The sequence below is a fragment of the Falco peregrinus genome, chromosome 1 (assembly GCF_023634155.1).
Source record: "Falco peregrinus isolate bFalPer1 chromosome 1, bFalPer1.pri, whole genome shotgun sequence".
NCBI classification, from domain to species: Eukaryota; Metazoa; Chordata; class Aves; order Falconiformes; family Falconidae; genus Falco; species Falco peregrinus.
In genome coordinates this window covers 67580837-67608802 of record NC_073721.1, presented here as the reverse complement: position 1 = coordinate 67608802, position 27966 = coordinate 67580837, and the positions used below count along the sequence as shown (strand labels likewise).

The 27966-nt window shown below is 43.5% G+C and overlaps 1 protein-coding gene across 1 annotated transcript; it reads right to left on the bottom strand.

Annotated features, from left to right (window-relative positions):
* Window positions 1–4217: 4217 nt before the first annotated feature.
* CLEC14A (C-type lectin domain containing 14A) lies at window positions 4218–6129 on the bottom strand. The gene has a single exon (XM_055793752.1). It carries the CDS (start codon window positions 6012–6014, stop codon window positions 4803–4805), a length of 1212 nt encoding a protein of 403 aa, XP_055649727.1. The 5' UTR covers window positions 6015–6129; the 3' UTR covers window positions 4218–4802.
* Between the last annotated feature and the right edge of the window lie 21837 nt (window positions 6130–27966).

Here is a 27966-nt window from a genome sequence, read left to right as displayed (position 1 = left end):
TTACTCAAACTATCTGTTATTATGCTCCTATATTATGTTCCAGGGAACAGTGTAAACCATTCTTATCAGCCCAAAACACAAGACCTGCTGGTTATGTTCCAAAAGCCAAACCACACTTTTCTGACATTACAGCCCATGTGTTGTTCCTGGATTAATGACTGAAAACGTTTATTTGTTTACAAGCCACCACATTTTGAGTAACAGATGCTTGAAAAAATATGCAGCGAGAGGATGGTGACGATGGATACATCCCGGTAAAGACGGATACTTGACTGTTTGTCTTATCCCTCCTTCCTCAGCTCATCCTCTCCCTGGACCTGCAGAATTCTCACTCTTTACATTATCCATGAAATACATAATAGTAGTTATTTCCCCATCCTTCTGCCTCAGACTTGCAATGCAAAAGGACTGGTGGGTGGCAAGAGGGAAAGGACTTAATACGTGGGACCACCACCACATCTCTGCCTTCCCCACCTCCCTGCTGTCTTCAGGTGCCTCGCCTACAGCGAAGCAGTCATCCAAGTCTGCAATGTGAAACAGGGAGAAGACTTGCTTGCAAACAGATGACTCCCTGTTCATATTCACTTGCTGGTTGCCCAGTCCCAGAGCTCTACAGGTCCAGATGAGAAAGGCAAGGCTGCATATTGGGGGAAGAAGGAAAGGCATGAAGTTTAACCTATTCTGAAGCCCTAGGAGTGTGGTTACTGCTGCTGCCTTGCTGTGTTTGCCTTTCGAGTCAGCTATATATCTCATTAGTGAAATGTATGAATCATCACTCCACAGCCTTGATAAATGTCCACATCCTGAAGAAATAGAAAATATTACTTCTAGAAGGAACTAAGTAGCATGTACCAGTGATTAAGCTCCATGCAATAAATGAGGAAAGATAATGAGGGCTGGAAACATGAAAAAAAATTGATTAAGTGATAGGAAATTACTATTCCTGGGGGAAGCATGGAATCCATTCATTCTTTAATCTTCTTTAAGCTATACACTACACTTAAAAAAGGAAAAAGGTTCTTTGAAGTATTTGAATTTTGCCCATCTCCACTTTTAGATTTCACTTCAATCCCATTACACACTTAATCAAGCCCTCAGCAGTATAAATCACTATTAAAAAATTGGGGAAAATTAAAATTTTCTGATTATTTGATGAATACATACCGTTAAAAATTCATCACATGTTCATGAATAATATGTACAGCTGACAAATGATGTGCCTACCAGTCAAACTGTCTTTGGAGGAATTAAGGAACTCTAAAAATTAGATTTAATAATTGGCAACAGGGGATGCTTTTTGAACCACTGTGATAGATGAGAGAGGTTTGGACATTCCTATTCTTGGCAGAAACCACCGTTTTTAAATGTGGACCCATAGATGCTTGTGTCTGCCATTTCAGTACCATTACATTACTACATGCAGTCCTCTAGACAACAGCCAGAGTCTCTAACACTATGCCTTGCCCCAGGGAATTTACAATTTTTAAAAAAACACACGACCTAATATGAACCACAAGAATTGAAAGTACTAAATTATTTTAAATCCTCCATACAAATTGTAAAACTTACCGATGCAAAGTTCATATGTGATTTATATGGCTTTCGTTGGGATAAAATAACGGTTTTCCTGTACTGGAAAAACAGTTGCAATATAATATGCTTATGTAATATGTATAGTCAAAGGTCACGTATGTAACATGAGGGGAAAAGTCAAAATTTGTCTCCATCTGTGTGGTATTTTTGAAAAATAGTTATATTTGATTGTGTATTTTACATACGGTGTTACATAAGAATTAAAAGGAGGTTGCATCCAATTTCATAACCAGACACTTTTCTTACATCAATCCTTGTTATGGTTATCTGTACTCATTATGACCTTACTTACTCGCCTCCTATGGATATAAACAGCAAACCCTGCACTGAATCTGCCTTGCAGACCCCCAAGTCATGGTTATGAGCCAACAGTCCATGTTGCAAGCCAGTTACCTGTTGGTTTCCTTTTTTAAGAAGAGACACAACTTAAATTGAGAGTGGAAAGCAAAGATGATCTATCCTTTCCCCCAAACCATCCACTTCTTGGTCTGAACTATCAGAGGAAGAGAACTTCATGCATTTCAAGCCTGCTCAGGTTCCAATCAAACCCAAATACGATTGGCTTTGTATTCTACTGACTGCAAAAAAACAGGTAAAGAAACCCAAATACACAAAACAAGAATTTCTACTGCGTACAACCAACAGAAGCTATGGTAAAATTATGCCCGTTTAGCCACGTCTTGACGAGACACAAGGCACTCTGAGCTTGCTTTTAGGAAAGCGACTTGCACAGCTGGAGACTTAGGTTAACTGATTTTTCCAATTTAATTTCAGATTTGTGTTTTACATGCATTTAAATATGACTGCATTTCTTTACGGTCAATATAGAGAAATGGCACTTTCAGGATGCAATTCATTGGCCCTGTTTTCAGCATCTAGTCTAAAATGAAAGAAATCGCGAGTACATACTTCTCTCCATAGGCTGTAAAGGAGTCTAAGTGAGTAGTGGAATCTAGATGAGCTGTTGGAGATGGGTACACTTGGTGAGATGGATCCCATCCATAGATGCAAAAGGGTCTGGTTTCAGCTGAGTCAAATTATAAACTGGGGAAAACGTAACAGAATTTAACAAATTATAAACTAGGGAAAACGTAACAAATGTCTAATGCTTAATCCTGAATCTTGAGTGTGAGGAAAAGAAATCAGAAATCAAAATGTGATTTCACAGGAAACACAGGCAGAGTGACATGAGAGTAATAAGATGAGTCAGGTGAATGGCTTGCAAGGGCATGAACTTACACATTTTAACTGACTAGTCAGAGTCAAATCCTGAGAGACGCCAAAAGAAGTAGTGAGGTGCAGGTACTTAGCACATAGCTGTGTGCTGGGTAAGAGTGCTGAAACACAGAATGAGGGTATTTCTACAGCTTAGAAAAACATACCTGGATAGTTGTACCATCCCATTAAGAATTCAGCCATCTGATACGTGGGAAAGCATAGAAGTAATAAATGTGGGAGGCTCTCATCCATCTTAGTTGCTATTTGCTTATACAGCCCCTTCTAGAAGATCAAAGCTCCACATACACTGCTCCCTAACAGAAATTACTCGCAGTGACAGTAACAGGAGTGGTATTAAGACAAAAGGCATTAATGGCCAAGTCATTTTCCAAAACTGTGCACACCTGAATGTAGAATCAAACCTCCTACTGAAGCTGAGAAATGCCTGACTTCTGAAATACAAATGTCAGATAAACAGATTAGAAAAGTATGCAGATTATGAGACAGCTTTGTAACGAATAGCATTCTCACCTAGCTGGATTTCATTCCCGTCACGATACAATGGAGTTCATGGCTACAGACAGCCTGATAGCTCACAAATGTCTGCGATCCCCTTAACAACAGCAAAAGACTGTTTCTCAGATAGCCACAGCCTACCATCATTAAGTGGAGAGAAGGAAAAAGAAAAACCCCACGCTATGTCATACTTGATTCTTAGCAGATGTTTATACTATATTAACCTTCCAGACTTTGCTTGCAAGAAAAATTGGTAACGATACACATTATTGTTTGAAAGAAGTTCTCTAAACTCAAAAGGAAAGTTACTTAAAGCATATTTAAAAAGACATTTCAGAACTTAAAGTTCTTTTAAGGGAAGAAAGTATTTCTCTGCCTTCCCTGTACCCCAAAGGCTTGGATGAGATCCAATTAGTTGCATCTTACTGCACTCAGAAAACTTTGAATCAGTATTTGGCATTACCACTTTGATTGAAAACCGACACCATAGTAATAATAATAAGTGAGCATCACGACTCGGAACTGCAAAGAAAGCAAGCTCTGCGGCCAGGATGAAAGCTGCTCTACTGGAATTCCCAAGGGAAATCACAGGGGAAGTGTTCACCTCATTTAGAAAGGGGCACAAAGGGTGAATCCTTCTTTCCTTATTCTCAAAGGTCAGGGTGAAAAACTGTATGAGTAAAAAGAATGGGATTTGCATGATGTATTCTCACCCACTCCTCTCACAGGGCGAAGTTTGTCAGCTCCTGGGCGGATTGTAAGGCAGCTGCGCATTGCACGCAGAAAGCAGCCTCTGTACAGACCCTCCTCAGGAGAAAAACCACAAATGAAAAATTTGTTGCCCTGCCCCAATAAAAATGAATATTGCATGAAGTAACAAACAGCAGTGATTTAGATTTAACATCATCCTTTATTCTTTTCATCAGCTGAAGTATAAAACTGGCTCCCCATTAACCTCCCACTTCCTCAGCAATTTAATGACCTTCTAAGTATAGAAATGCTCTTCATTTTCAAGAATGTCAGCCTGAAAGAGTACAGGTCACAGCTCCTTCCAAAATTATGGCTGTTCACCTCTCCAAATGTTCCAGCAATTGGAAAACACCCGAGAGCCTCCAAGTACCACTCAGACACAGAGTGGCTTCGAAATTATGAGATAGGAGCGCTCACAGCGTTCCCCTTTCCACTTGCTCCAAATAAAGCACCCGGAGAACAGTTTCTGAGAAGATAAAAACCCGCAACTGTTGCAGCTGCAAGATAAGCCGCCGCTCCGCCGGCCAGGCTGGCGTTATTTATATTTTACTTATGTCAGCACCTAAATCACTGCTTTTCAGACCGATGAAAGCTCCTGCCTGCCCAAAGGCTTCAAACCCCCGCGGCGGGGGTCGCGCCCCGGCAATCCGTAGGTCCCACGGTGGCAGCGGAGCCGGGGGGCGCCGGGCGCAGAGCTGCCGGACGGGGCCCCCGCTGGCCCGGGGCTAGTCGTCGCCCGCTGCCCCGCGGGGCTCCGCCGCGCCCGCCTCCGCCTTGCTGCCGGCCTCGGGCGGCTCCTTGCCCCTGCCACCCTCGGAGCTCTTGTTGAAGCAGATCCTGAAGACCCCCAGGACGGTCATGACGAGGATGACCAGCACCACCACCGCGACCGTCACCAGGATAAAAACGTAGTTGGAAGAGGAGGACGAGGAGGGCGGCGGAGCTGCCGTCTGCTCCCCGCCGGCGCCGGACGGCCCCGCGGAGCCGTCGGCTGTCGGGGCGGGGGGCCGGCGCTCGTCCGCCTCCACAGCCGGCGGCTCCGCGGGGCTGCCCGCGGCGGGGGGCGCCGCCGCCGTGGCCGCGCTGGGCGGCCCGGCCCGCCCGTCCTGGGTGCTGGCACAGGCGACGCCACCCGCGGCATCGCGGCACCCGGCGGCCCCGGCGCAGAGCCCGCTGCCGGGGCTCCGGTGGTCGCCGGGGCAGGGGCAGAGGGGCTCCTCCGCCGCCTTCCAGGCGAAGCCGCCCCGCTCGGGCTCGCAGGTGAGCCGCACCGCCCCGCCGGGGCACGTCACGGTGAGCACGGTGCCCGGCGGGCTGAAGCCGGGGCCGGCGCTGCGCGCCTCGAAGGGGAGGCGGTAGTCGAAGTCGAGGGCGCCCGCGGGGCTGGGGTCGGGGCAGGCGCCCTCGTACGGGTACTTGCAGGCGTAGCCCTGGCTCTCCCGCTGGCACAGCAGCTCCTTCCAGCCCCAGCCGGGGCCGCCGCCGGGGGCCGCCGCCAGGTGCAGCCCGGCGCAGCGGGCGCTGAGGCAGGTCCGCACCGGCTCCTGCACCCACCGGCCGAGCGCCGCCGGCACCTCCCGCGGGGCCGCCCCGCCGCCGGCGCCCTCCCAGGAGAAGCCGCGGAGCGGCTGCCCCACGTCGGTGCAGGCGGAGGCGTTCCGCCTCAGCCCGACCCAGAAGAGCGAGGGCGCGGGCCCCGCCGCCGCCTCCGCCAGCAGCCCCAGCAGCAGCCGCAGCTCCGGCTCGCCGCTGACCCAGGCCAGGCCGCCCCGCTGCTGGCCGCAGGCGCTGCGGGCCTCGGCGTAGGAGGCGTTGGCGAGGTGGGCGCTGAAGCAGGCGCCGGCGGCCGGGCAGCGCACGGCGGCCCGCGGAGGCGGGGGCCGGCGCAGGGCGCAGGCAGCGGCCAGGAGCAGGCACCAGGGCCCGGCCCGCCTCATCCCGGCGGCGCGGCGCGGCGGGCCCGGGGGCGCGGGCTGCCCCGGCGGCTCTGGCGGCGCTCGGCCCCGGCTCGGGCTTCGGGCTGGCCCCGGCCGCCGGCGCCGTCCCACCCCAGCGCCGTCCCCGCGCCCACGCCCTCCGCTGGTCCCGCCGGAGGAAGCGTGTCGGGAGCCGGGGCTGACCTCGGCATCCTCCGTCTGCCGGCGGGCGGGTACGCGGCAGCTGCCAGCGGCGGCCGGGGAGCGTTGGCCCGGCCCGGCCCGGGCGGGCGGCGGGTGCCCAGCGCGGCGGAGGACCCGGGCGATGCTCCGCAGTCGCAGCGGCCGGAGCGGGGCGAGGCCCGGAGCCGCAGCGGCGGGGCCGAGGTTGCGGGCTCCGTCTCAGGCCTGTGTGCGGGGGTCCCGGCACCCCCTTGCCCACCTGCGGCACAGCACGCCCGGGGGGGAAGGTGTCCCGGGGTGCTGCTTCGGTAACCTGCGCATCGGAGGGTGGAGGCTGCGGGGTTTGGTGAGGCCGTGCAGCCAGCCCTGGCTCCCGATACGTGAGGCAGCTTAAGCCCCCCAAAAATGGATTCAGTGCACAGGTTTCCAGCAGGTTGGCCTGAGTGCATTGCATGTCAGGTACCTGTGACGACTTCCAGTAGGCTGTTCTTAAATGAGTTGAACTGATCCACTGCAGCTGTTTCTCCGTGAGCAGTCCTCTGGTTTTCGTCCTCCTTACTCAGCTGCCTGCCCGCTGTTACCTGACGTGCATGTTCACAGTGCGCGTCCCAGTCTCTTCCCCAGGTGTTTCATGTGGCACAAACCCACATGCACATGCGTGCATTCCGTTTTCCAGCTTTCACTTTGGAAGAACCGCTGTCAATGTTTTTGGTTTTGTGAGTGTGATACAATAAAAATTCCTAGTGTTTCAATACCCAGAAAAAAATGGACAAAAAAGCAGAAACTAAGTAATCTATTTGGAATTAAAACCCCCTAAGTTTCATCAGTAATTGCAGTCTGTGGAGGTGAGTGTTCTACAGTTGTGGTTCGAGGCTCCAGGTGCACAGAGTGCCCTCACCACCCTGGTACGCTAGCAGGCTCTGCATCTGTTCAGCCCTTTCTTAAGAACTTTAATTTCTCTTTGGAGGGCATAAATGTGGATGACAGGTCAGCTTCAGCCCGCTTGTGACTGACCTGCACAGATTTCATTGACTCTAGGCCTATACCGAGATACGACACATTTTCTCTGTGCACCCCAAAGAAGGATTAGAAAGACAGGTGTACAGACACACTGCGTGATGAAGCTCTGAAGCACACCCTGTTTTCATAATGATTTCTAAATACTCAGTAAATTTTGTTAAGTTTTCCAGCTGGAAACTCTCTTGATGGACAAAGCTTCTGTTGTTGCCAGTGCATTGCCAGAACTGCAGTAAACTGTACTGAAGAAAATCAAAAGCTTATAGTTCTGTTTCTCCACTTGCCTCAGACCCTGTGTCTTGGGCAGCACAGAATGCAGGAAGCACACAGTGGTCTCCATTCCCCAAATTCCTCTTTTTTTCATTAACAGAAGAAGGGAGAGGGGTAAAGGGGAAAAATACCATCTGTATTGAGTTCGGACATCTCCAGTACCTGATGTACCTCCTACATACGGTATGCTTTAGAGTTAGAGACAATGTGCAAGCCATTCCGGGGTTTGCCTGCCTTCTCCCAGAATACTTGATGATGAGAAACTGCAGCTTGATGGAACCTGCTTTTAACCTTCATTTTCTGACAATATTCTAGATAGCCTTAGCATTCTTATTTCCCAGCTGAGTACAGAGGTCGCAGTAAAGCAAAAAATAAGATACTAAAAAAGAGTAAATTCTGATTTCCCTGTGTCCTGGTTTCAGCTGGGACAGAGTTAGTTTTCTTCTTAGTCGTTAGTACAGTGCTGTGTTTTGGCTCTGATGTGAGCACAATGCTGATAGCACACTGATGTTTTTAGTTGTTGCTGAGTAACGTTTGTACTAAGTCAAGGACTTTTTGGTTCCTTGGGCCCAGCCAGAGGGCTGGAGGGGCACGGGGCGTTGGGAGGGGACACAGCCAGGACAGGTGACCTGAATAGCCAAAGGGGTATGCCATACCGTATGGCGTCATGCTGAGTATATAAACTGGGGGAAGAAGGAAGGGGGGACATTTGGCATTATGGTGTTTGTCTTCCTGAGTAACCGTTACGCGTGACGGAGCCCTGCTTCCCTGGGGATGGCCGAACACCTGCCTGCCCGTGGGAAGTGGTGAATGTATTCCTTGCCTTGCTTTGCTTTGCTTACGTGTGAGGCTTTTGCTTTACCTATTAAATTGTTACCTGAACCCTCGAGTTTTACATTCCTTTCCGATTCTCCTCCTCCACCCTCAGGATGACAGGGGACTGAGTGAGCAGCTGCATGGTGCTGGGTTGCCATCCAGGGTTAAACCGCGACACCTTTATTGTCCAGTTTGGTGAATTATCAAGAAATAACACACCCACCCACCCAATAAAGTAGACTTTCAAGCATTGTTAATGGCTTTTCAAGTGTTCCAGTACTTAAAAGGTGGCTACAGAGAGGATTGAGTATCTCTCTTCACAAAGAGTCACATGGAGAAGATGAGGGGCAATGAGTACAAGCTGCACCAGGAGAGGTTTTATCTAGATACAAGAAAGAATTTTTTTATGCTTATTCACTGGAACAACCTTCCCAGGGTGTGATAAAGTCCCCACCACTGGTGGTTCTCAAGATGCAATTGGACAGAGTGCTAGGTAATCTCATCTAGGCTCCTTTTCCCACGGAAGGTTGGGCCCGGTGATCTTTCAGGGTCCCTTCCAGCCTGGTCTCTTGTATGATCCTATGATTCTATGATAAGTAGAATGATTTAAATACTTATTTCAGACCTATATAAAAATACAAGAGTCAAACATCAGCTTCTCCCCAAAATATGCGTCTATTAGTTACTTCAAGTTTGCTTTGGGGAAATGTCTTGCTAAATGCTTGTACAGCCCCACTGGATATTGCCTATACAGAAACTGTGTTTATCACAGTTGTAAGAGTTACCAAAGCAACATTTTGAAATACATGAAATAGAATTAGTTGATGAGGGGTAAGCTGAATTCACACATCTATAACTTTTTAGTCAGCTCTTTACATTCAATTGGTATTTTGCTTCTCTTGGTATTGAGCAAAAATGAAATTACATCAAAAATTGCCTATATTCTTATAGTTTTTATGCTTCAAGGGCTATTAAGCTGCTTTGGTAAAAATAATTATGTTAAATTTGCTATGTGCAACTGGGAATGTAATTAAATTTGTGTACCAGTAGACTTGATTTTACAGAAAATATGTTTTCATAACAAAACAAGAACCTGTTGGTTTAATTCTGGATGAAATCAGAATTTTGGTTAACCAAGGTGTAAAGATGATACAGCCACCGAAGTAAAAATCTACAGTGTTGTAGCAGCTATGTCTTCAGAGTTCTGCTGCCTACTGGAATTGTCACTCCTACGTTTGTTCTTCTCCACAGTGCATCAGGACAGAGGCACCAAACCATGTGTGTGCCTGTGCGGGTGAGTGTGGGGGGATCCTCGCTGTCGGCCTGCACTCTGAGCTGGAAAGATGCAGTTCAGTTTACATCGGGAAGCTTTTATTGTCTACTGTTCAAATCTCTAGTTCTTCACTGCATCTAGCCTCACATGTACCTAAACTAAATAATCCATTCCTTTAGCCCTTCCCTTTGATGTCTCCTGATGTATAAAAGCTACGCTTCTACAAATAAATGTCAACTTAATATCTTGAGCCATTTTCCCCAGATGGGTTTGATAGGTTGGGGAGTGAAGAGGGCTTGCTACAGCTTTACTACTGCTGTTTTGCTGGGGAATGCTGATAAGGCTGTGCCTAATATGCCCCTGCAATCCTGCAGCTTCAGTTTGTTTTCTCTTTCAAAACTGAGTTAATTTATTACAGCTGGATAGAAATTGAACTTTTTAAGTAGAAGGAATAATACACAAGCCCCCAAATTTCCATTTTATGTTTCAAACATAGGGGTCTATCCCTGGGGAGGGGAATGCAGCTCAGTCTGTGAAAGCATTTGCTCCCTTGCTTCTCTTCTCAGCTGTCAGCAAGGGCATGATTTGAGCTGTCTGAGGTGGCCTCTCTGCCAGGTAATTGAAGGGCACTACTGGCTCATTTCACACAGGCCATGACTTTAATTTCCTAGGCTATATTTGAACCAGCAATTTGGAAACAACAGGTTAGCCGCCAGTGCCCCAGGCAGTCCCGTCTCTCGTCAGAGGAACTCACACCACACAGAAAGATGAAAACACTGCGTGCCAAAGCCAAAGGCTTTCGCCACTAGGAAATAGAGACCGTTGCTGTATGTCTGCTTGATCTGCCTGCACACTTGCTCTTCTCTCCTACGGCTGCCCCTGAGAGGCCTGCAAAGTATTTAAAAAATACCAGGTCAACGAGATCTTCAGAAAACAGCTCTTCGTCTGGTTCTGAATGTTCTTCTAGTTCTTGCTTTCAAGTAAATAAGAAAACATTCTTTCATGAAGTGTCTTCATGGGGCTTTTCCTGAAGAAATCCTCTCTTGAAAGAGAGGATTAGCTACTCGCACACAAATGCTGATACAAGTCAGCATGTGAGGCAGCAGAACTTCTGCATTTAAAGAAGACTTCATTACATGAATGTGAATGTTACATGGCCGATTGTTATATGAGTCCTGATGTAGCCAGTTTACTCAGTAGTAAAAGCCTTATTTATCTGTAGTCATTCCTTAGTCCTCTGCCTGTAAGGTCTGAGCCTTTGCAAAAGCAGTGGCTTGCTTTAACTGTAGTTTCACTGGGCTCTATTAATAATTTTGTTTCATTATGTAACTGTGTCTGTCTTATAATAATACGTACATTTTGACTAAGGATAATGAGAGAAGGGCTGCATTAATAAAACTACTTTTTCATTTAGGATGGGTTATATTTTTGCATTTTTATAAGGTAAATTAAAACTATTCTTTATGCGACTAACCAGGAAGTATGTCAGTCATATGGAAGCACATATTTTGCAGCTGCTAGGGCTTAAGGGGTTGTATTTTCGTTAGGAGTAGTGTTGTAGAGAGATACAGTATCCTGTTCTTACCAAGAGCTGTATTTTGCTTTGCAGAGGTAGATGGGTGGCATGATAACGAAGATCTGCCTGGCTGCGAAGGGGACAGGTGAAATGATCACATAACACTGTGATCAGTAGGGCACAAGTAAGGGCACTAAACTGCCTGATGATACTTCTCATCCCCCCAGGGGGTGCAGGAAAATGTCTGGAAATGGATCTGTGTACCCATTCTACCACAAAACCTGCAAAGAGCGTCTAACGGCAGAAGCACCTACACGGTCTCTTTTCTGCTAACATAAAGGAAGGCTGCTGAAGTGCACTCCCCTTTATCACCTGGCCTGTATAGATGAAGAAACTTATTGCAGCCTGTTGCATGATATGGATTTCTTTGGGGTTGGAAACGTTGGAGAGGGAGTGAGAAAGGAAGAAGATCGATAGTTCAGCAGCACTGCCTGTTTGCATGGCTCCAGCCTTTCAGCTTGCCGCAACCTTGCTGAGTCTGTGCCAGTTGGCAGTGGAGAGGTTCTGTTGTCCCTGTGAGCTCGCTCCTGCACCCTTGTCCCAACCAATCTCTCTACTGGATCCAGACATCCTTCTGCTGAATTTATCATGAGTGAAGTCAAAACATATTCCCCATCTTTCAGTGCTCTGCTAAGATATAGGTAAAAATTTAACCCAATGGAAACGGGTGTTTCAAACAAGTGAGAATCACTGTTGTTTGACAGGATGCCTCAAAAATTACAGGTTAAATCCTCCTTTCCTCACTCAGTGCTTCATGAAATTGATATCTGTATTTAAGAAGTGGTTTAACATAATAAGGCAACCCTACATTTCGCATGTAAGTTGTGTTAAAGCAAAGTATTTTTCTCACTAAAGGTTATATTCTTCAAGAAAATACCAAAGTTAAAAATCAGAGCTTCTTGAAGTCAATGAGAACTGTCTCAAAGGTATGCCAAGATTTCTCATTAATTTCCCTGCATTCAATCAAGCAACTTGCCAACAGGGAGTAAAAACGCCAGGTGGAACCTGGCATGCTTTTGTTACTTTTCCAGGGAATGGGATAGGAGATAAAAGTAAGAATTTATATCTTATTGTAACAACTTGCACGACCGTAAGAATTTAATTATTCATCTCTCCAAAGGGCTACATAGATAACAAGGTTCACTTACACAGTTTGGAAAAGATAACCCAGCAGGGGTCATGCAAGTTCCTGTCTACTGTAATAACAATTTCCAATGACATTATCACATGGCTATGGGACTCTGAAAAAAGAATAGTACTTAGCTGCTGTTGTGAACACAGTAGCATATCTGTTACGTTTATGACATGGACATAAAATATAACTAATCCTGACCTGCTGAAGGGACATTTAATAGATGGACTGCATTGGCAAAACCAAGCAAATAAAAGCATGTCGCTGTAGCATTACCCAGTATGCATACGTTCCCCTTAAAGCCTGTTCAGTTTAGATGTTCATGTTTCCATTACTAATTAGGCAAGAAAATAACGTATTCAGTTAACACTTCCATTCATCTTTAATGAGTTATTAAGAAAGATTCCAATCCTGTAATTAGCTGGGGGAAATGAACTCCAGGACTCTCAAATTAAACACTTTAAATCTTTTCCAAAAATACTGTGGTCTATAAATATTTTTTATTCTCACTCTAACCCACTCTCCTTCCTTTTGTTGGTGGGATAGTTCGTACTGATTCTGCCCCAGCCTCCAAATTCTTCCCATCTCCTGTATTACGTAGCACTGTCTGGTTGTGTCATTTGAGCTTCATGTTGAGTACGTGTCGGTGTGAGGGCGTCCACAAGAACAGGAGGTAGGGTATGGTTATATGGTCTAGTTTGCAGTTAGCAACGTCAAAAATAGCAAAAGCACTGAAATGCATCATGGTACAATCAACCTTCCCTGCATCATCTTCTCTTTTCTCTGTACCATGAATGACAAACCCAGCAGTGGTCAGAGCTTTGACTGTTTGATATATTTTATTTGTCCATACAAAGTGTCTACGTGCTGCAGAATCTGAGCTTCCAGGTTTTGTGTGTGTGCCTGTATTTAGATGTTTGTATGTCTATAGAATCGAATCGAATCAAATTGAATCAAATCAAATAGAATAGGCTGAGAGTGCAGCACAGGGTTAAGTTGAGGGAATGGAGAGCTGCAGCACAGAATAAAATGAGTAGGCAGGAAAAGGAGTAGACACAGAACCAAGGGAATAGGGAAGAAATCAAAAGAAAAGACATGAGTCAGGTCATTCACCAGCACTGAAGTACCAGTGTCAGAGGGAGCCGAGGGGCTGTGCCCCTGCTGCCACTGCCCTGTGCGGCACATGCGCTGGTTGTGAGGTGGTGCTGGTGACCGCAGGCATGTTCACACAGCTGGGCAGCCCCCACAGCAGCCTGATGCTGGGCGGTGCAGGGCTGTCAGCATGGAGCAGAGGACAATGACAGCTAAAATAGAAGGCAGTTACCACATAAAGATGGCATGTGGTTCTTCAAATACGATATTTTAGGCAGCTGTGGGAGACCCGCTATGTACTGAGGGACATTCACAGCCTTAAAGCTACTTTGTGGCTCAAAGGCCATCCTTAAAAAGCATTATTGTCAGAATAAGCTTGACACCTTCTTTATGCCATTTCCTTTCTGGTCCACAGGGATACTATCAGCAGCCTGTGAAGACCATAGGTTTCAGAGGTCTGGGAAAATACTGAATGCAGTTCTGATGTCCTTCCATCCCAGAAAAAAACAAGAAAAGAGAAGAATGAGAGATTAATTCAGATTCACCTATATCCTATTATATTTCTAATCTTTTATCAGGTTTTGACTTAAATAAAAACATTTTACACTGAAATTTTCACTTAACATTTTACAAGTGAAAAATAACGGAATTTTCAAAGTGAGAAAACGCCACGTTTTTAGTAACTTCCTATAGAATTGTAATTATACAACAAACTTCTGGGACTGGCAGGCTTTTTGGGATGAGGCAAAGTTTCCTAAGGAAATAAAGTAAAATAGAAGGAAATCTAGTGGTAAAGAGGTGATTTCACTTTCTGGCCTTTTGCCCAGACTGACCATTTAAGAGAGAGTCTTGAAGTATTTGCTTGAAAATGGGCAAAGGATACAGACTAGTAAGAATAAATTCAAGAGAGAGCAGCTGTGAGATGGAGAGGCAGCAGATGCTTGTCTACACAAGCAATTAGTTCAAAATGAAAAAAAATAAAAGGAAGGAAGAATATTCTGAGCCTAGTGAAATAATTGTTATCACAGAGGTTATGGGAGGTACATACCTTTTATAGAAATATTTATTGGCATTCTTTCTGTAAGAGTGGCCAGACTAAAAAGATTTTAGTTCACTTTACTGATGCATTTTCCCATTTTAAAATAATGCCCTTTCTTGAAGCATTTCCTTCTAAAGAAAGTCTAATGTTTTAAATGTTCCTCATTGTTTGCTTGCAAGAGATAGAAGCAGACACTTTATTTGTATACTATAGAAGAGGGAGAAGATTTTAGAGGATCTTGCTGTATGACACATGGCTTTTTCCCTCTCCTGTTTATCATGGTGAAAAGGCCAACAGTGCTGTTCTTTGCACTTGTATGTTAAATGTGTGTCCAGCGGTACTTACTCATAAAATTGTACCTAGGGTCCTAAAATTTACATAAACCCCCAAGGAAGTTATCCTTATGCTCTGTAAGAAGTCCATTTTGTATGCAGTTCGGCTCAAGAAACAAAATTAGTGTCTGCCTATGGACTTCTGACACTCCATGATGTGGGTTATTCAGACCTGGAGTGTTAGTCTGTGTGTAATTAAAACAGGAAAAATAAAATCACACTTTAACTCTGTTTTCCAGAAATGTCTCATGGTCTCAGTTAGTGGATGTGTTGTACCTGCATTTTTTTTCATGCTAAGGTTAAAATCCTACAGCTCTGACAGTTTCTCACAATTCAAATGAAATAAACATCTCTGTTATGACATATGAGAATGTTGTTTTTCAAAGTCTTAAAAATTAGGGTCTATCAATGTTAAAGGCATCAAAGACCAGCTGTTCCCATGAAGAATAAAGCAAGCTTCTGCTTAGCAAACTCGTTTCAGAACATTCAGTCACATATTCCATGCACTAGCAATTATGCATCCACAAGGTAGAATTGATCTATATTTGCATCCAGAAGCAGGTTTTTTTTGTTATGATTATTGTTTTTTAAAGTTTGTATTATGGATGTGTGTCAGGCCCTGGTTTCCTTGTCTTATTATTTCCATTCATAGAATATCAGCAAAGATACGGTCCTTGTACTGCCAATATTGACATCTCAGGGGCTGCAGACAACATGTAAACATCATGTGTCTTCTGCAGAGCTGTGCAGACTGACTCCCACCTGAGCCTAGAGCTGATCTGTTCTGGTGCAGGTGGGGGTATGGCAAAGCAAAAGCGCACACATGCAAGTTGCACACCTGTGTGCAATGGGTATGCATACGCCTGTTCTGCCCGTATCTGAACATTTGTGATTATTCATCCTCCTAATATTCTGGATGATCCTTGAGAAGGATATGCAATCTATTCATAGGATAAAATAAAGCCCTAACTATTGTTCAGCTGAAGACAAAACCAATTAATATCCATATAATCATATTTAAAACAAGCCGTGAACAATACGATGTGAAAACAAAAATGGGACTCACTTCCTGGCATCATTCAGAGCAATGCCAGCCAGAGGCTGCCCTTGAAGGTTGCCGCCGTGCAGAAATTGTCCATGAAGGGAGAGGCTGTCATCTCTTGCTCCGCTGATTTCAGATTTCAACCACTACACACTTTGTCTACTCTTATGTGGTAAAAAACCACAGTCCCAGTAATTCGTTCCCTGGTGCCCATCACATGCAGTATAAGGTGAGGGAGAGGCTAGGATCTGCAGGAATTTATTTTAGGTTCTGGTGAGCTCCACAGCCAGGCCAGGTTCCCTGGGCGGGTAGTTCATATTCAGTAGCTTATTCCCAGGTGAGGCACGCGCCGGCAGCGTGTGTTGCGTGCTGTTGCTTTAGCTGCCCGTTACTCGGGACGATAGCCTGCAGTCCAGCTGCACCACTTGGCACCTGCCTCCAAAGGACCTCGGTTTCATATTAGTTGAATTGAAAAGGTCAATAAGAGGTGAGAGACAAATGAATGCTAATAAATAATAAAGGAATGAGAGCTGCAAGTGTTTGACCTATCCCTGCTGATGTGATATTGATCTGAACTAGAAGAGAAATGTCAAACCCTTTTCCACCCAGTGGTCTAGAAACACTTGTGATGTGTGTCAGTAAAAGATAAGAATCAGACCAAGAATATATTAGCAGATGCCACAGGGAATAAAGCATAAACAACCCAAGAACAATGGTTACTGTGTGTCAGCTACAAATAAGATATGCTTATTTGGCAGAACACATCCTGCTTATGCCTGTTCCTTCAGGGCAGTTGGGGCATGCCAAAGGGGCTGCTCTGGGGAGCAGAGGTCACTTACAAGGAGATTGCATAAGGGTAAGGTGACAGGTTCATGGGACTGCAGCCGTGCCTCCCCATGGAGGAGTGGAAGGAAGCTTGGAAGGCAATGGATTTGCTCTACACAGACTTTCCACCCTCTGTATATTCTGACTGTTGTTCATATTTTACCCTGAGAGCATGCAACTGGATCTGCAAAGGACTTCAGGCATCGTGCTGCCATTTCCAGTTAAAGAATGGATCTTCAAAGCCTCAGCTATGCCGTGATTTAACCCTCCAGAGGCAGTGTCCCTACACACCCATCTTCCTTCCTGTAAAGTACTTTACATTTTTCCTGTTAGACACGTGTGTACAGCTTGACTTCACACTTGACAAGAGTTGTCCCTCCTGTGTTATTCTTATTCTTTGATCTGAGATGAATCAAATCAGCTAAACACACCTACTGCATAAAGTCTTGCACAAAATGCAGTCAGATAGCAAAAGGACAGACGACGGAAATCCTGTAGCCTGAAGGTTAAGGGATTTTTCATGATGAAGCAGAGTTACTTCTGCTGTAGTGATTATTTCTGTGTTTTATATCCACTGAAAAAAATTGACATGGAAACCCATCTAAGATTGCCTGATCTCCTGAAGCATGGGGTTTTCCTTCACATCCCTGCTCCACAGTCTGACAGAGGAAGGATTTGACCATGTGTGTTTGACATTCAAGTAAGCATATTAATCACTGAGCTGCCTTCCCCCCTCCCCCCCCCCCCCCCTTTTTTTTTTTTTCTTATTTAGAGAGGCTAGGCTGACTGCATATCAGTTTTCTGATGTATTGGAAGTCAACCAGTGGGGATTTTTGGACTAAACAAACCTCTTTTCCTTCCTTCTTCCCTAACAGAAAGGGCTTCAGTGTGTCTCCATCTTCAAATAAGCCAGTGCATTGTCCCTTTGAAATCAATAATAAATTGAGGCCTGTGTACAATATTGGGATTGCATTACAAGGAAGGAGCTCTTGCAGAAATATCTAGAGGAACAGTGCTTTTGCTGAAATGTTCTCTATTAGTCTCTTGCCACATCAGAATCAGGGTGGCAATGTTTGCTGCCATAAAGCCAGTGAGAATCATCTGCTTTTAAACGTATTGGTTTTAGTCTTACCCTTGCTTTGCACCACTGTATGAAAAAGGGATTTTTATTCTTTAATGTTTAAATATTTAAAAAAAAAAGGGGGAGGGGAGGGGGTAAATTACTTGCTTCAGTAATTCCCAAAGACTTTCTGTTTCGGTGTAATACAACTTAGGGGAATGAATATACTTAATCTTAGCTCAAATCTCAACATTATGTTTTAATAAAGACACTGAAGTAATTGTGACTTCAAGCCACTGATCACAATGGAAAACATTTCCAGGGGAAACAGGAAGGGGGCTTGGTCCGTATTTTTGATTTAGCAAACTCCTTTGGTAGGAGACGGGCAAGGGAGACAGATGAGATAAAGCTTCCGACTCTGAATCCCCCTGCCAGACTGGCCATATTAGTCACTACAAAAAGAATTTATCCTGTCCTTCTGGCACTGTCAAGATTAGCTTATCAGTTTAATTATAGTTGGCCATGCAATGTACACATGGGTTTTTTCTTTTTTTCTTTTTTTTTTTTTTTTTAATGTGGGGGGAGTATCCCATAAGCACAAGAAAAGTCTGTAAGAGCCACTGGATTTTCAGTTTCTCTCAGGAAAAGAAGTTAAACAGGATTAAGGAATCCTATAATAATTTAAATTACTTTCTTTCTAGGTCAAGCAAATGTTATATGAAAATCCTTCCTTGAAAAGTCGGCTTTACATAGACCTTTAACTTTAGACTTTAAGTTTAAACTTGTGTAGTCACACATATTAATCGCGTGTATATATGCAGTGCCATTTCAGAGGTGTGCTTGACTACATTCATTGCTGATGTGCTGGATTTCTGGCAACTGGACCAGAGGGCTGTGAAAACATTGCTCTCCTCATTCCCGAAGGGACTGAAATGCTTCTACTGTTCAGTAGTCTTGTATGCTTGTTACCATTAATATTCCCCCTAATTTATTTCTCTGTGTGTGACAAATGGCCTCCTGAATACCAATGTGATACTTGTAGCCCTAATTCACACAAGGCTGGTAACGGGACAGGAAAATAAATGAGTTTGTAAGTCTGTGCTTTTGATATTTCCTCTGCTTTTGATATTCCAGGGCTCACCCAGTTCAGGGGGTAAGTTTGTACAGCTTTGTGGCTTCTTCATCATGTTAGAAAGTAAGAAAAAGTTACTTTGCAGAGCAAAATGGGTTCCCGACAGGCCACCAAATTACACTGTGTCCAGAGAAGCATAGCTGCATCACTGACAGAAGCCACTTGTACAAAAACCTCAAGCAGACTGAAAATGCACCTTCCCAGTCGAGTCTTCATTTTGAATTCTTTCATTGCAGTAATAGTAGAGAGGGGAAAAGATGAGAGGCATGGAGGGTACTGGAAATCATACTTTATGTGGCTGGGGGCAATGGTGTACGTCCTGCTCAGGAGCAAACGCCCCAGGAGAAGCAGCTTGCCAGGGTGGGTCTATCCCTGTGCTCGAGTCCTGGCCAGAAGATATGAAGGAGGCTGATGGAAGTGGGTTGCAGGGCTGGGAGAGCACCAGGGCATCTGGGGCCAGGTGACACATCTCGGCTCCCCCTGTCCTGGTCCATATGTATGCAAGTTCAGGCATTTGCAGATGGACTTACAGGAAGCCTGAGCTTGTGTTGGCCTGAGAAGTTATCACCCTCCATGCACATCCTCCCCTTTACCCACTGCCCAGGGGCAATAACCTCAGGAGGCTAGGACCAATGAAGGGATGCTAGTCATACTTCTGTCACACCCAGATTTTCTAGCACCTGCCTTTCCTGGCCCTTGCAGCGGTCACTAGTAAACCTGGTTGTGGCTACAGCTGCAGCTGGCCCAGGCTGCTTGCTTCTGCGGCTCCTCTGTTAGGCACAGCTGCCTGCTGAGGGGCTGGAAGCACGGTCCCGTGAAGTGCCAAGCCGCTACATACAATGTGCAATACATCCTCAAATAGTCAGGCACACAGCCACAAAGTTAACCTTTGCAGGAGTAAAACTCAATTGTTCCGGTGCTGACAGAAAGCGAATTCAAACAGTGAGCAGGCGTGGGTAGAATGGCTTCATTTTGAAGCCCGAATGAACACAGGCAAGTATTTTGGAGCCACGTACCATTCTAACTCTCTCTCTAGTGCCATATTTTCTAAGATGACCTGTTTGACCCTAATCTGTACTCCATGGTGTGGTTTATAGACTATCGCTAGCGCACATGAACAACAGATCCTCTGCCTGAATGCACACGGTCTCCCTGCATGTAGATTGTACCACTTAAAACATCAACTCTCTGTGCCTGAAAAGAGGGGTAAGTGGCTGAATGGGCAGGGCTCACAGCAAAACAGTATGTGAATGCTGAATTAAAGTTGTCTACCCAAGTGCGCGCACCTAAGGACTGTATAAATATGCATATGTGAAGAAGAAACTCCTTACTCCCATTTAAAGCAGTAGGATTTTTGCCACTAGAATCTGAAAGGCTAGAATGCCACCCAAAGCGTGTTGGAAAGTATAAATTAATGGTTTCTGGAAAAGACATTGAAATGGAAATGTCAAAATTATTTTTTGTCAGAAAGAGAAAACAGCATTTCTATTTTAAGAGAATGCATTTTTAAAAAGATCTCTCTTATTTGACATTGTCTTGTTACTACCCACAGCAGAAGTGAAAAGTAGTTATTATCCAGTGACAGGGAAGTAGGTTACTGAAATTACTGGGGCTTTAGCGTTCCAGCATGCCTGACACTAAGCCTGAATTCTGTTCTTAAGATCAAAAGATTTGATACGGTTCTGTAGAGTAACAGGGACCTTTCTTATTGTCTTCAGATTATGAGCATATGCAGATGATAAGCATTTAAAAAAACCCTGTACCCAGTCTGGTGAGAGACTCATACAGGGTATTGATGACAGCCTAAGACTCTCCTCTGCTTCACTGCCCTAATGCTGTAATCCTTAACCTGAATAGCCTCAGGATGTCCCGCCCATGTCTAGGCAAGGAGTCGAGCCTAATTCTCATTCCTGCAATCATCTGCTTGATAATGGCTAAAGCCTTGATGAGTGTGGGGCAGTATGTACTGTAATTACCTATGAGATATACATTCTGCAGAAAAAGCCAGCAGTTATTTTTCCAGCACTATCTGCTTGGCACGTACCTTAAAGAAGAAAATAAAAGAAAGGAGACAGACAAGAGTTGAATTTATTATCTTGATCTTATATGGATCAGCCCTTGGCAGGACGGAATGGCAGTGAAATCAACACTCATAAACAGAGCATGAACAAAGGTTCATCGTATAAACTGTTTTATTCTTTGTTTCCAATTCTTGTGAATACAAAATTAAACCACCAAGCAGCTGTCACCTCCTGTTTGTGGTTTAGAACAAAAGCCCAGCAAAACCCAGAATTTTACATAGTTCCACATCAAAAACCATAACTCAAGCCTGTCTTGACCTGAACAAAACTCACTCCTTTCCCCAAAATACTGAGGCAGATGGGGCATATTTTACTTCCAGGTTTTCTGTTGGCTTTGCAGGTTGGCTGTGCTGATAGCACTTCGAATGTTTTGGGTTATCTCCTCTTTCTGCAGCACAGTCTGAAATACTTAGCAGAATCCTCGTGGTCAAACATTAGTATTCTCCTTGAGGAACAAATTCTATCACAACCATGTTCTCCATTTCTCATTCTATTTGTCATTTCATTTTTGATTTAAAACAACAGAATTTCTGTCTACCTTTCCTCATGGTCTTGAAAAAGACTGACTCAGAAACTTGTTGATATTTTAGAGTAAAATCTCTAAATAGGTAAGGAAAGATCCTGTGATCCTTATTTTGGTTCTGAACTTATCCTAAAGAATACTGCAGGGCAGTACAGAAACAAAACTAAGAACACAATTAATTTTAATTGATATCTATTTCTTGTACTGCCTGAAGAAAGCGTGATTGCGGATGCCTTTCAATGTCCCTGTGTCTGTTTGCTTCAACTATTTCTTCAGCTAAAAAGTTGAATAAAGTGAAGCTATGCATGTGATTAAACCTTTGCAGAAATTCTTGAGCTGACCTGATTATTATGGGGTAGGAAAAAGAAGGTAGAGGAGATATCTTGGAGGTCTTTGGAGACACTGGTCTGGGAGAACTGAGGCAGCTGTACTGCTGGTCTGGGAGGGGTCAGAAAGAAAGCCATAGCTTGCTTTCTATTTTTAGAAAACACACGAAAGAGGCAGACAGGGGAATATCATGGCTTTAGCATGGCCACATTGAAAAATACCTAAGAGCACATATTGTGGTTGGGCCTAAACACAGCCATCTGGTGAGTGTCTCTCTGGAAAATGTTTGTGAGATCTTTAACCAGTAGGTCTGCAATCCTTGTTCAACTGGTCTTTGCAATCTGTGCCCTTTGAATCCAAGGTTCTGCAGGTATCTAACAGGGTTTAAAAAAATCAATGAAATAATCTTTGATGACACAAAATAGTTTATTGCTGCATGATGGCCAAAAAGCAGTTTCCTAAACTGTTTCAAAGTCTTTTAAAAATACAATGATGGAAAATATTGCTTTTTAATGTTACATTTCAGAAGGCAGCATCAGAGAGAGAGTGCACACTACTTCTGCTGCCTTAATAGAGATGCATTCGTGATACTACAGAACTCTGAATGTCAAGCTTAAATGTCTCAAATACCAATATCGACAGATTTCTCCAGAGATCATGCAGTTATATTAGCTAAAAGACGAAAGCACTGTTTCTGGAAGATGTTGAATTTCCTTCAGCTCCCTTTGAACTCAGTGGGAAAGATAAGGATGTCCAGGGCAGGAGAAATTAGAAAGGTATTGGATAACAGCATTCATCATCTTGCTTCCTAAAATGCAAACTCCTTTGGGTTTCTTTTTCTCTCTCATCACTTCTAGATTAAAGCTCGGGGAGAGGGTAGAATATTAAAATACCATCCAATTTATAATTGGTTACTAAAGTCAATTCATGGATGACCTTGAAAAAGAATTAATCCAGCAAGCTTATAAAAGAGGATGACCCTGTCATTCTGATTAACATCAGAGCAGGTGATGGAACAGCAATGTGGTGGGAGTGAAAGAAGACAGAGAAGATTAAAGCACCCAATATGTTAAAGCAGTTCTTTAGAAATTGTCTCTTCCCTTGCATCCTGACAAAAATTCACAGATTCCAGTTGACAGTATAAATATATTATAAATTCAGTATGTGGTCAACATCTCTTGTTGCATGTAAAGCAGACAATTTAAAATTATGTCAATGTGTAATTAGTTCAGATTTTTCCATATTAGCAGGAGACTCTCTCTATAAAAAGTTAAACCAAATTTATGAACATTCAAGAATCTAGAATGTATTTCTAGGTTTATTTTCCTGTCTTTTAAAGCAAACTTTTATTGAGCCACTTTACTTTGGAAGAAGACTTAAGCTGTGGAAAGTAACAGACATGAAGGATGGTGAGAGAAAGGTTTTTCTTCAACATTGTTAGAAACAGGATAAACCTGGATGTCCTGAATTGGTTAATATTGTCTTTAAATTATGAAACGTTGGGGGTTTTCTTTAAATCAGACAGTTACTCATCTTCAAAATTTTCATCATTGAGTATCTGGAAGGCTTTGACTACTGTTCACAGTTTTGTACTATCTAGAAGTTTAAAAGCTTAATTGGGTGGAGAGGAGAGAGAAAAATCTAAAACCAGCTTCATGGAGTCTTGAGATAACTGAAGACCAAAAGGAGCCTGAGTGGCTGGCTGTTATAAAATAGTCATAGTTCAGATGCCTCATTGCTGTGGTAAGCTTAGTCAGATACTTTTAAACATTCTTACATGGGGTGACTTTCCTGAGAAAATGTTTAAAATAAACAGGGAACACTTGAGCTACATGAAATGGCTGTGCTCTGATTTAACGTATTTGCCAGGTGACTGTGGAAGGGAAATACCTCCAGTTCTGAGTCCTACAGCTCCTTACAAGGGGTTCTCAAGGGCAAGAAGACAACCATGTTACAAACCCTTAGAAGCTGAAAAAGAAGGGAAACCCTTCTAATTTCTAGCTACGTATTGAGGTTTACCTTCAGGGTTAAACCTTGAAAGTTTAGCAGTCACTTTCATAACCTTCAGGTCAGATGTAACAATATAGTACTGTGTGACGATGAAATCAATGAGTACAAGCCGTAAGCATAATTATTTTTTTAGATGAACAAAACACTACAGCAAACATACAAATTCTTCCTCAAGGTAGGATGACTGTCATATTGCTTAATGTACTCCTGGAGGCTTTCCCATGAAATATGTAAAATCCAAACAGAAGACAACAGTCTTGGAAAAAAAAGTGAAAACTGTTTCACATCAGAAACAGTACACCCTCTCCAGTGAATTTTAACCCACTTTTAATCCTTCATGGCCAAAGTCTTTATAGTGATATTAGAGGGTGAGTTGCACAGGGAGTTACACCAGTGGCTGAAACACCAGCAGAGAAAATAATGTATAGGTGACGGTGTCTCCAACAGTTAAGGCAGGTTTTCTGTCTGACAGAGCTGCAAACACATAAATATGGCTGGCTAAGGAACGGGTGTTAAGTCCTGAAATATTGTCATGTTCATTGAAACTGTTCATGTAAATATTGTCCCTAATTAACAGGAATCCTTATCAAACTGAATGTAACAGAGCCAAATAACCCACTGTTGTAATTCTCTGTGACATTCTCAACTGCTAGTTATTAATGTCTATTTAATTACAGCAATGCATAATGGTTGTTATTAAACTTCATTTAAACTTGGTTTGCTCCCTACAGGTGCAGCAATCCTTCTCACATTAGTACACTGAATGTGAAAACACAATGTTTAGTACTAGATTTGCTATCACCTCGTTTTTTGTAGCTGATAAATAAATGAATTCTGCCTTTGAATTTTGCAGGAATTGTTTATTCCACAATTTATATTTATTTTAGCTAACATAATAATTAAGTTTATTATTTGATACTGAGCCATTTTATTTTGCTCTGTGTCAAGTTAATAATATTTTAAGTTGATTTTAGCTGGTGTTTTAATATTAGAAATTATATGCAATTGGAGAATTTTGTCATATATTTTTTTAATAGGCAGATAGCGAAAATAAACTTTATGGTTAGTAACTCATCACTGTTCTCATATTCTTCAAAGTCAAATCACTTGGAAGTGTTTATTTTCTTTGGAGACAAGCATTCCATTTAACTACACAGATCTACATATTCAGAAATGCCCAAGCCATTTTTTGTTAGTTGCTTTTATTATGCTGTATGTAATGAAAGTTGTTTATTAGAGGGACAGATAAGTCACACTTATTTGAATACAAGTCACACCCAAACCCCTAAATCCCTTTTTTGTTTTTTTTTTTTTTTCCCCCTCAGTGGCTCAGCCAAATGGATCATCTAGTTCAATATCCTACTTCCAACAGCGAATACTTCAAAGGGACAAAAGAAGACCCTTGAATTAAAGACTAGTGAATCTACTGAAGAGATTTCTGCACAGCCTAATTGGACTAGATGATGTGAAGTTGAACTAGACTATCTTTCAAGGTCCCTTCCAATCCAAACCATTCTATGATTCTATGAATGTAAGGAAAGTTAATGTCTTCAAGAGTTTACTTGTCTTCTTAGACCTTTAGACTGCACCAGAATAATTCAACACATAAAATTTTACATATAGACATACCTCACTAAGGTTCTATCCACTGGGGATTAGGGATAATGTAACAGTTATAGCCATTTCTAAGTTTCTTACTTGTACAGTAAAAAGGAAAATGAAAAGCAAAACTAAGATTTAATTGTGTCATTGCCTGTAGCATTAAGGAATTTTGTTAAACTCCAATTCATCTATGCTCTAGTGATACAGGTGGGGGATAGGGCTCCACTTCACTCCAGAGATAAATCTTTATTTTCGTGCTTGACAAGCTTAGAAACAATTATGAATGCAACATTTCAGAAGTATCAGTTCAGTCACTTTGAGGTATCAGACATGAAAAGTACAGTTTGAGAGGTTTAAAGAAAACTCAGCTGAAGTTTCAGACGTGACACTCCAAGGGGAGCTTAAAAATCAGTTTGGGCAACCTAAACTCACAGAAAGTTTTGTGGTGGCCTGGTCACACCAGGGAAACGCAGCAGCTTCTAGTTAGTGTTACATTATTCTGTATAAGAAATTGTCCATTTGAGTGTATAACCCACAGAATCACCCCGTGCCTGTACATCCAGCTTATAGTCTCAGGAAAACCGCTGCAGTTCACTTTACATACATTTTTAGTCTGAGTCATTGATAGTTCACTCTATACAACAGTGGTGCTCAGGAGCATGTGCAATGCTTTATGAAGTATATGTTATTAATATCTAATTATGATGTTACCATTGCTACCTTATCAAAATGGCTTTGTAATAATCCAGACAGACTGGAACAAGAGGTGCTCTGGAGGTGGTGCGGTGTGGCCAGATAGGCGGTGGGCTCTGCTCCCTGGCACAGCTCCCTCTCCAGCAGGCTGTACCGCCCGTGCGCAGCTTTGCAGGCAGCTTTCCCTTCCTCCTGCACCTCCTGGCACCAGCACAGCTTGCCCTGGCAGGCGTGAGCCCACTGCTTGTCTTTAACTAGCTCCGTTTGGAGTCCTGAGCGAGCAAGGCAAGGCAAGGGGACATGCTAGACCTCACAGCCTCTAATTTTACTACTGTTTCTGTTACTGCTTTTCCTTCCCTAATGCCACGTGATAAGGTTAGGGAAAGAGGGGGAAGGACATGCTCATTGTAGGCTTCATTAATCTTTTCTCTTTCAAAAGCTGTATGTCATCCATTGCTTACATTTCAGCCTCCCTTTCCCCCCAGATACAGCAGGATCCCAGTGGGTTTATGCAGCTACAGGATTGAGCATTTGCAGCAGTTTCTGGGTCCCAGCTGCCTGCTGCAATGTTGTTCCCCTTTAGCTGAGCACAAACCTCTTTGCTGCTGAAATATAGCTGGGCTGTGCTACAAGCCTTGCCAAGGCTCACACACAGCTTTTCTTTTGTTGTTTCTGGTGCTGCTGAATAATTCTCCCCACTTCTTTAATTTCTTAGCTGTGGATGAGCTTCTTGGCGAACAAGAAAATATGTTGCTGTCTGGGGCCCTGATCTCACCAGGTGAGAAATGCTCTCAATTCTCAATAAATCATGACTCCAAGAAATGCTGAGATTGCCTGTACGTAGCTCCATGTTACTCACTAAGCAGTCCTGGACTTGCTGCTGTCTTAAATCCAAACGCTTTCTGGAGCTGCAGCAGTAAGTAGCTCACATAGCCCTGGCAGAAAGTTTTGATTTCCCTGGTGGAGGTCACTGCCCTTAACCTTTTCCTGAAATCAGGCTCTGGGAGAGAGGTGATTTCTTTCCAGGTCCTTGCTTGAAATTACTATTTCAATATTTTACCAGATGGCTGTTGAATGTAATGCTCAAACAGGTTTAGAAGTCAGTTCCTAATGCTGTTCCTTTCCTAATAAACACCTGAATGGGTGTTTTAACCAGTTAAACCAATTGTTTAACCAATAAACACCACCCTGGTGTCTTGTGCTCAGCTCTTGGACATCGTCTTCCTCTTTAGTTCTTTGAGTACTGCAGGGAGGATAAATCAGCTTCAACTGAAAGCAGCAAAAGCACTTTCTTACGTTTTGCTTAATTGGTAGCCAGATGGTTAGGCTGTGCTTCTCTGCCAGGAGAGACACGATGATGAGAGGGAACTGAGCCCCCGTTTCCTATTCCCTGGCTGGCACAGCGATTTGGGCACAGAGGGGCTCCTGTGGCACCATTTGTGGTAGGAGCAGAATCAGCATATGTTTTTGAAGTGTGTCTCCCAGACCAAATACTTCAAGTGATATAAGCAAAGTAACTGCTGTGGTATTTTAACACACTGCACCTAAGCTCTTTATGACCATAATTGGTATTAAAAAGTGGAGTGAGGTGAGAACCGGACATGGAAATTTTCAAGTTTGTATCTTCAAATAGTGTTGATATACTGCGTGCAGAGTATCTGATCTCAGTTCTGTTTACGGTGATTAATAAAACATGTGAGTGCAGGCATTGACTGTTTTCAAACTGCTTTTTAACACTTGTTCATTTGACAGATTTTCTGAGCAAAAGGGTATGAGAACACTGTCATTCTTGTTTGTGCTAAAAAATGTCAGAGTTTACATTATGTTAAACATTCATGTTATAGCACAAACAATTAAGAAAATCATCTCCTTTTTACTCAATAAATGCAATCTACTAATATTGTTTTGCAGTAACTATTTCAAATTCCTTTGCTATACTAATAACTGC